This window comes from Myotis lucifugus, unplaced genomic scaffold (genome assembly GCF_000147115.1).
Source record: "Myotis lucifugus unplaced genomic scaffold, Myoluc2.0 scaffold_1, whole genome shotgun sequence".
NCBI classification, from domain to species: Eukaryota; Metazoa; Chordata; class Mammalia; order Chiroptera; family Vespertilionidae; genus Myotis; species Myotis lucifugus.
This window is the reverse complement of record NW_005871049.1, coordinates 19390927-19401003: the sequence shown is the minus strand read 5'-3', so window position 1 is coordinate 19401003 and position 10077 is coordinate 19390927. Positions and strand designations below refer to the sequence as shown.

Genomic DNA, 10077 nt, shown 5'->3' with positions numbered 1-10077 from the left:
CTTTTTTTTTTTTTTTACCTTTTTCATTATTATGTTGTTCTGCCTGTTACAGCAAATGTTTTTCTTTGAAGATATTTCAGCCTGTTCTTTTTCTGAACTTACCTTTTATTCATTTTTTACTTTGATTCTCATATCTTGCTTGTTAGACTTTCTGTAGCTAGGCAACACCTGTAAAAATAAAAGTGTTTTAAAAGAGTAATATTTGAATTTTTTACACAAAATAAAACTTCTTTCTTTGGAATTTTTTATTGCTCATTTTTTTTTTGCTTTATATTTCCTTAATAAGCATTTTAGGTTTGAAGCTTTCCAGAGTAATTTGACTCTGTTGGCATTGAGCTTATCATTTGTCTTGAATATTAAAAATTATTCACTTGAGATTAACCATTTTTAATGGATGTTATAATTTTGTTATTTATAATTCTCTGAGACTATCATGTGTCTATTGCACTTACATGTGTCTTGAAATTGGGGCCGTTAAGCTAGAAAGTTTTTGGAACTTACAGTGAATAGATGTTTTAAATATATTTAGTGACTCATTTCTTTCCTTTAAACATAGATTTTAAAGGGAAGTTAAAATATTCATGGATAAATTATTATTTTTTAATCCTACCTGAGGACATGCTTATTTATTTTAGAGATGGGGTGGGGTGGGGAAGGTAGGAGAGAGAGAGGGAGGGAGGGAGAGAGAGAGAGAGAGAGAGAGAGAGAAAGAAACATTGTTTGGTTGCCTTCTTTACTTGCCCTGGCTGGGGATCCAACCCAAAACCCAGTATGTGCCTTGACCGGGAATTGAACCCACAACCTTTCACTATACGGGATGGTGTTTCAACCCACTCTGCCACATTGGCCAGGGCATGGATAAATTTTTTTTACAAAACTTTCACATCTTCTTCTATTTTTTTTTTGGTGAGAGAGAACATATATACACAATGAATATGAATTCTTTTTTTTTTTAATCCAACATTCTTTTAAATAAGCCTCTTGAAGTCACAATAGTATTATTACATAAATTTGGCTCTATGATGTTTTCATGTTTCACACAATATTTTATAAATTTAAAAAGAATATATATGTGTATATGACACATATAATTGTGTATGTGATAAACAAAGGCTTGTGTAATATGATTTTTTTAGCAGATTTATTGAGGTATAATTGACATACTACACAATTCACTCATTTAAAGTGTATAATTGAATGGTGTGTGTTCACAGAGCTGTACAACCATCATTACAGTTAATTTTAGAACATTTCATCATCTCCCCAAAGAAAAACCGTATTCATCAACAGTCACTGTTCATTTCCCCCAAAATCCCAGGCCTAGGTATCCACTACTCTACTTTCTGTCTCTATGGGTTTGTGTATTCCAGACAATTCATACAAATGGAATCATACAGTATCTTTGTGATCTGCTTTTTTTCCCACTTAGCATACTGTTTTCAGGGTCTGTCCATGTTGTAACATGTAGCAGTGCTTCATTCCTTTTTGTGACTAATATTCTAATGTAAAAATATACCTTGTTTTGTTTAATCATTCATTCACTAGTGGATATTTGAGTTGATTTCACTTTTTGGCAAGGCTGCAATGGGCTTTTGTGTACAAGGTTATGTGTGACATATGTTTTAATTCATCTTGTGTGTGTGTACCTAAGAGTGGAATTGCTGGGTCATATGGTGTATGTTGAACAATTTGAGGAATTTCCAGATTGTTTTCCACAATGGCAGTATCATTTCACAATCCCAGCAGCAATTTAGGAGGGTTCCAATTTCTTCACATGCTTGCCAACACTTGTTAATGTCTGTCTTTCTTATTATAGCCATCATAGTGGGTGTGAAGTAGTGTCTCGTTGTGGTTTTGATTTTCATTTTTTTAATGGCTAATGATGTTGAGCATCTTTACAAATATCTTTACTGGCCATTTGCATATCTTCTTTGGGGACATGTCTACAGATGTTTTGTTCATTTAAAATTTTTATTTCTCTTTTACGAATTGTGAGAGTTTTTTCTTTATTCTGGTACATGTTACTTATCAGATACATGATTTGCAAATGTTTTCTTTCATTATTTTGCCTTTTCACTTTAAAAAAATATTTTTATTGATTTCAGAGAGGAAGGGAGAGGGAGAGATAGAAACATCAGTAACGAGAGAGATTAATTGATCGGCTGCCTCCTGCATGTTCCCCTGCTGGGGATCGAGCCTGCAACCTGGACATGTGCCCTGACTGGGCACATTGAACTGTGATCTCCTGGTTCATAGGTCGACACTCAACCACTGAGCCACACCGGCCAGCTCTTTTCACTTTCTTAATGGTATCCTATAAAGCACAAAAATTTTTAATTTTTAATATGTCCAATTCATATATTTTTTCTTGTGTTTTGGTGCCATAATTAAGAAACATTTTCCTAACCCAGTGTCATGAAGATTTACCCTAATTTTTTAATGAGAGTATTATAGTTTCAGCGTTTATATTCACATCTATGATCCTTTTCGGGTTAATTTTTATATCTGATGTAAGAAATGGTCAACTAATCCCAGCATATTTGTTTCAAAAACGATCCTTTCCTTATTGTTTTGTCTTGACAGACTTGTTGAAAATCTACTGACCACGAATATAAGGTTTATTTTTGGGCTTTCTGTTCAATTCCATTGATCTGTATTTCTATCCTATACTACACAGCTTCATTACAGTAGCTTTGTGCTGTAGGTTTTGAATTTTTTGTTAATTAGTACTCTCTAGTATTCTTCTTTTTTAAGATTCTGGGTCCCGTGGCATTATTATGATCTTTTAATTAAAAATTTAAAACAATTGGTAAAGTCATGTATATAGTGACTTCTAAATACAGTTTAAAAGTCTGAAAAAAATGTTACAAACAAATCCTCTTCAACTTTATATTTGTTGTTACAAAATAACATATTCCAAGCTTTCCCCTTAACTTTTAATTCCTTTTTTGCGCATCTTTCCCGATTCTATTACCTTTACATTTCAACAACAAAGTTCCACTTTGCTATCACTACCTATCTCTTTTAATTGGAATCTCTTTGATATGTTCATTGTTATTTCATAAATAAAGCAAATAAATTAGTGTGTCCAGGAGGTCACATAGGGTGTTTCTAATGTTTGATTAAATATCATTATTGTATATTTTAGAAATTATTAAAAGTCTTCTTCCAGATAAAGATTCTAGTTATTTTAATCATGACACAGAATAATAAGCATTATAAAATATCATTTTCATGATTTCACAAATAAAGTTTTTCATGTGAGTCAATAACTCAAAAAATTTGTTTTTTAGGCAATTGCATTACCTCCTATAGCCAAATGGCCATATCAGAACGGTTTTACATTTCATACCTGGCTTAGAATGGATCCTGTAAATAACATCAATGTGGATAAGGATAAACCCTATTTATATTGGTACGTATTTCTTTTCCTTAGTGTTAATTATCTTACTTTGAAAATGAGAAAGATATTTAGAGATAAAATGAAAACCTATTCTCTATAGTTTCAGAACCAGCAAAGGTCTTGGTTATTCTGCTCACTTTGTTGGGGGCTGTTTGATTATAACTTCCATAAAGTCAAAAGGAAAAGGCTTCCAACACTGTGTGAAATTTGATTTCAAGCCACAAAAGGTATGTGATCTTCTGAGTCATAGTTGTGTTAACAAGTTATACTGGCCTTCAAGATGCTTTGTTTGAATATTATTGTCATAATATGTGGTATATCACAACTCTGTTAATACTGCTTCAGAAAATGAAGTATAAATCACTGGACAATTATTAACCTCTCTGATTTGGATAGTAAAAAGAGTGGGTATTTAGTTATTTATATAGTTTAAGCAAAACACAAGGTGACAATATCAATGGCAAAAATTTTAGTATTATTACTACCAGTAGTAATATGTGTTGTCTTTAGTACTTTAAAACTTATAGATTAATAAGTGTTTTATAAAAAATGTGTATATATACATATATAGATAGTTGGGTATAAAGATAGATGGGTATATAGATAAAACAAATATGACAAAATGTTGACAATTGTGGAATCTAGGTGGTGAGAAAGAGGGTATTTGTACTAAACTTTAAACTTTTGAGGGGGTTTATTTGAAAATTTTCATAATAAAACATTGGAAAATAATTTCATGATTAAGTTCTTATCCTCTGAGAGCTCCCTTGATTAAATATTACAGAGGTTGAATATTGAATTTAATATAGTTAGTCATATTTTTTTCATTGTAATTTATCATTTAATTTGTACTAGTTATCATCAATGTGATTGAGTTATTAGAAGGATTATTATCTATCCCTCTCTCTCTCTCTCTCTCTCTCTCTTTTTAACTGTTCTTGCTTATTCAGTGGTATATGGTAACTATAGTGCACATTTATAACCGATGGAAGAACAGTGAGCTTCGGTGTTATGTGAACGGTGAGCTAGCTTCCTATGGAGAGATAACATGGTTTGTCAACACCAGTGATGTAAGTAGTTTGAAATGTTAAGATGAAAAAAAATTATTTTAAAAGCATGAACTTTCCAAATAAATATATTTTACATTGAATATAAATTTTAGAATACTACAGTGGTGTGTTTTTATAGCCTTAGTTTGTCTATCATGTTTTAAAATTTTTATTTTTATTGTTGATAGTATAACAGGTATCTCCCATTTGCCGCCCTCTTTGCCCACCTCTTCCCAGCCCCTACCCTCCTTTCTCTCCTCCCCTGGCTTTCACCACACTGTTTTCTGTGACCATGGGCTATGCATATATGTTTGTTGGCTAATCTCTTCAAGAATAGAACTGTGTTAATGTGTCCCATAAGGTATTACTCAGTTCTTGTTATAAAATTATTCTGTATAGGGTAGAGATAAAGATTTATAGGAAACATTGGGTATATCTTGAAAGTGTGTGTCATTGGTCCATTGTTTAAATTAAATGTGTGAGATTTACTACAGGGTTCTGATAATTTTATAAATGAGTTAGATGATGCATACTTACAAATTTTGCATATAATATGTAGCTGTTATAGGTAACTATCAAGTTATAATGTTTTCAGGATTCAAAAAAAGATCCATATGTTAGAATTAAATTTAAATATCTTCAACCCCCAGGTTATATTCTTAAAAGAAAGTTTAATAAATACAGATCAGCCCTGTTGGCATGGCTCAGTGGTTGAGTGTCGACCTATGAACCAAGAGGTCACTGGTTCAGTTCCCAGTTAGGGCACATGCATGGGTTTCGGGCTCGCTGCCCAGTGTGGGCGCGTAGGAGGCAGCTGATCAATGATTCTCTCTCATCATTGATGTTTCCATCTCCCTCTCCCTTCCTCTCTGAAATAAAAAAAAATATATTAATAAAATAAAAAAAGGAAGAAATGTAGACCAGGGAAATGAATATAAAGTGTGTATCCCCCATTCACCATTAGCTCCTTTTATTTTTATATTTTCTTTAAAATTTACCTTTAATGTTGAAAGTATGTCCCCTTTCTTCCCCTGTTAACCCCCTTTACCACGCTCCCACCCAACTCCTCCTTTTATGTATATCTCATGCTATATGTATTTACATATTTATAATGCTAGTCTTAAGAGCTCAGGTTGTTGTAACAGATTAGGTTTGAATATCAGCTCTTTGAATATCTGTCACTTAATGATTATATGACCTTCCTTAATCTATTAGACCTCAGTTTTCTCCACCTAAAAATGGGTATAAAATAGTATCTATCTCAGAAAATTAATGTGATTAAATGAGATACTGTTCAAAGATCCACTAGCAGACTGCTCAATAACTTTTCTCATTATTGTATTGTTTCTGTTTTTCCCCTCACATTAAACTTTATGAAGTGCTTCTTGCATTACAGGCATTGTAATAAATATCTTTATTTTCTAAAAGCCCCAATGTTGCAAGATAAGTACTATTTTAACCTCCATTTTACAGATGAGACTGAAGCACAGAGAGGTTAGGTCACTTGCCAAGATCAGCAGCATGGTTTGTCTTTAGAAACCAAGTGCTAACATATTCCCTAAGGTCAATATGTGTTTTTCAGCATTCTTCCTAATAGTTTCTAGGTATACAATGATACTTTCAAAGAGATATGAACAACTTTACTTCTTGTCCTCTGTTGTACACATGGGTTTTCTTAAATGTGGTCTTTGCAACCTGGATGTTGGTAAAAGGATTTTTTTTTTTAGAAGAAAAAAATACACCTGCCTTTCTGTATTTATGCATTTCTTTTGAGGGATTGAATCTATTCCCATGACTTTACTCATCATCTATATCTCGATGTCTGCAAAAAGCTGTCTAAAATTTTATTTAATATTAAGACTATATGTAAAATCAATATTCTATATATAAATCATCCCTCCTGTCAACAAAGACCTTGGGATTTTCTTGCATTAGAACACTAATGTGGTGGAAAGCTTTGTATTTTGTTAAAAAAGAAAATAAAACCACAACTATCCAGTGCAAAAAAAATCTGCTTTTACAGTTTTAACTTTTCACTAAACCTATAAGACCCTGTTGACAGTTGTTTCTCTGTTCACATTAGCTCACAGTAAAGGCAGATTCATTATGTCCCAAACTTAGCTCTTGATTTTCCTCCTTGTTCCAAAGCCTGCTCTTCTGTCTGGTTCTGGGGTTATCCAGTTATGAACCTTCAGAGTACATAATGAAATCTCTGACTCTGTTTCCTACATTTACTTTGTCATCAAGTTTTGATTTTCCTAATTTCATAAATGTGTCTTATCTGCTTTTCTGTGAGATATTTCTTGATCACTACAACAGATGGGAAAGAATGAAGTGTAATGGCTAAATTAATTATTTTAATCTATTCGTATTATAGTTTAGAATGAACATTTGTACCAATTTAGGTTGTTATTTCTGGAGAAGGTAATTTTTTCCTAATACAATTTTCTGTGTTCTTTCACAGACTTTTGACAAATGTTTCCTGGGCTCGTCAGAAACAGCAGATGCTAATAGAGTATTCTGTGGTCAGATGACTGCAGTGTACCTTTTTAGTGAAGCTCTTAATGCAGCTCAGATCTTTGCTATTTATCAGTTGGGCCTGGGATACAAGGTACTTTACTTGCTGTTCACTGCTTAACCAGTGTTAGTTGAGCTTGATTCAAAGGTGGGTGATGCATGGGGCAACTTACTTTGGCTTACAGACTGTGTATGTCAAAGTAATCATGGGCACCACAGGGAAGTCACAGGAGCCCAAAGGGTACTTTAATTTTTTGAGGGAAATACAGTATACTTGTCACATGTGGGGCAGTAGCTCAAGTTTCAACTTTAGATCATGCTGCATTTCTTGTAATGATATTAATCTTTGCACAGCTAAGTTTCCAATAGTTACTGAGATAGAAAGCAATGTGGGACCTCTGGCTCCTAACCGCTCACCTGCCTGCCGGCCTGAATCCCCTAACTGTACTTCCTTGCTGGCCTGATCCCCCTATCTGCTCTCCCCTGCCGGCCTGATCGCCCCTAACCATCTCTGCCTCGGCCCTGCCACCATGGCTTTGTCCGGAAGGTCGTCCGGAAGATATCCGGTCTAATTAGCATATTAATTACCCTTTCATTAGTATAGATAGCCAAGAAGTTGAAGTAACCTAATTGTCCATGAACAAATGAGTAAAGAAAATGTAGTATTACATACAATGGAATATTAATTAGCTTTAAAAAGGAGGAACTCTGTCACATAGAGTCACATGGTGAATCTTAAGATCATTATGCCAGTCACAAAAAGACAAACACTCTATATGATTCCACTTAAACAAGTTACATAAAATAATGAAACTCATAGAATTAGAAAGTAGAATGGTGGTTGCCAGGGAATGGGGGAGATGGAAATGAACCGGGAATTGAATTTCAGTTTGGCAAGATTTAACAGGTCTAGAGATTTGTTGTATAATGTACATATAGTTAATACTACCATACTATCCTATTTAATAAAAGGGCAATATGCAAATTAACCATCACTCCATCACAAAGATGGCAGTGCCCATAGCCACAAGATGGTGGCGCCCAGTCCTCCCAGCCCCGCCGGAGTCCCCCAGTCCCGGTGGGGCGGCCGCTGAGAGTGGGCAGCGTGAGTGGCCTGGCAGAATGCTTGCTTCATCGCTGTGGCAACGAGGCAAGCCTTCCATCCCGGCCGCGGAGGGCCTTTGGGCAGGGGGCACGGAGTGGCTGGGTGGAGGGGGAATGCATTGTTGCCCCGCAGATGGGCCTCTGGGCTGTGGAGTGGCCAGGTCCCGCAGAGAGCTACTGGCGCACAGATTCGTGTGCAGGGCTACTAGTCTACACTAATAAAAGAGAAACATGGTAATTAGCGTACGACCGCTACCCTTTTCATTGGCTAATCAGTGAGTATATGCAAATTAACTGTCAGCCAACATGCCGGCCGGCAGCCAGGCAGCTGGAAGCGAACATGAGGCTTGCTTGCTTCAGTGACTGCAGACTGCAACGTTCCCCGCCTGCCTTGCCAGCCTCTGAGCTGGCAGTTTGAAACTTTGTAACAAATATAGAAGCTAAACAAATGGCCGGGATCTCAGAGCTGGAGTTATACATTGTTTCGATTATAGAACGCTCAGCCGCGGAAGCCTCAGAGCTAGAGCCAGAGCTAAAGCTGGCCCAGAATAAAATAAAAAAAAGAGAAAAAAAAGGAGCGGTTGGGAGCTTCAGTCAACAACCACCAGCCTGAAAGCAGCTCTCAGCCCCTCACCCAGACTGGCCAGGCACCCAAGTGGGGACCCCCACCCTGAAGGGTGTGTGACCAGCTGCAAACAGCCATCATCCCCTCATCCAGGCTGGCCAGGCACCGCAGTGGGGACCCCCACCCTGATCCAGGACACCCTTCAGGTCAAACCAGCCGGCCCCCAGGCCTCTATCCTATATAGTAAAAGGGTAATATGCCTCCCAGCACTGGGATCAGCGGAGCCGGCGAGGCCTCCTGCCACTGGATCAGCGTGACAGGGGGCAGTGCCCAAACCCCCTGATCGCCCTGCGGCTCTGTGTGTGACAGGGGGTGGGGCCACAACCTCCCTATCCGCCCTGCTCTGTTCATGACAGGGAAGGTGCCCCAACCCCCTGATCAGCCCTGCTCTGTGCCTGATAGGGGGGAGCTCCCCAATCCCTTGATTGCCTGCGGCTCTGTGTGTGACAGCGTGCGGCACACCAACCTCCTGATCGGCCCTGCTCTGTGTGTGACAGAGTGCGGCGCCCCAACCCCCGCCCCCCCCACGGGCCCTGCTCTGTGTGTGACAGGGTAGAGCCATAACCTCTCCATCGGCCCTGCCCCGAGTGTGACAGTGGCGGCGCCCCAACCCCCTGATCGGCCCTGCTCTGTGGGTGATAGAGGGTGGCGCCCCAACCCTCCTCCACGGGCCTTGCTGTGTGTGTGACAGGGTAGAGCCATAACCTCCCCATTGGCCCTGCCCTGAGTGTGACAGGGTGCAGCGACCCAACCCCCTGATCGGCCCTGCTCTGTGTGTGACGGGGCGGTGCTCCAGCTCCCCTATCGGCCCTACTCTGTGAGTGACAGGGGGGAGCTCCTCAACCTCCTGATCGGCCCTGCTCTGTGCGTGACAGGGGGGAGCTCCCCAACCCCCTTATCGACCCTGCTCTGTGTGTGACAGGGTACGGAACCCCAACCCCCCTGATGGGCCCTGCTCTGTGAGTGACAGGGGGCAGCCCCCCAACCCCCTGATCGGCCCTGCTCTGTGAGTGACAGGGGGCAGCGCCCAAAACCCCTTGATCGGCCCTGCTCTTGTGCGTGACTGGTGTGGCGCCGCACCCTCCCCTCCGACCTTGCCTTTGAGTGTGACAGGGGGCGGTGCCACTAACACCTCAAATCGGCCCTACCCTGAGCGTAACTGAAGGATGTGAATCGAAACCTCCCGAACCGCCCTGCTCTTTGCATGACGGGGTGGCGGCCCCAACTTCCCCATCGGCCCTGCTCTTAAGCTGACAAGGACTGCACCTTAGGGAATGGGCCTGCCCTCTGCACCCGGGAAGAGGCTTAAGCCAGAGGTCGTTATCCCCCGAGGGCCCCTAAATGAAAAGGTACAGGCCGGTTGGGGGACCCCCCCCCCC

The 10077-nt window shown here is 39.3% G+C and overlaps 1 protein-coding gene across 1 annotated transcript in view; it reads left to right on the top strand.

The window, feature by feature from the left end:
- The window catches only part of LRBA (LPS responsive beige-like anchor protein), a 546641-nt gene that overhangs the window by 52741 nt on the left and 483823 nt on the right, over positions 1-10077 (top strand). The window contains exons 6-9 of the mRNA XM_014455776.2: positions 3294-3415; positions 3504-3630; positions 4354-4473; positions 6917-7063. Of these exons, the coding sequence (XP_014311262.1) occupies positions 3294-3415; positions 3504-3630; positions 4354-4473; positions 6917-7063 (516 nt within the window). The remainder of the gene's footprint in view (positions 1-3293; positions 3416-3503; positions 3631-4353; positions 4474-6916; positions 7064-10077) is intronic.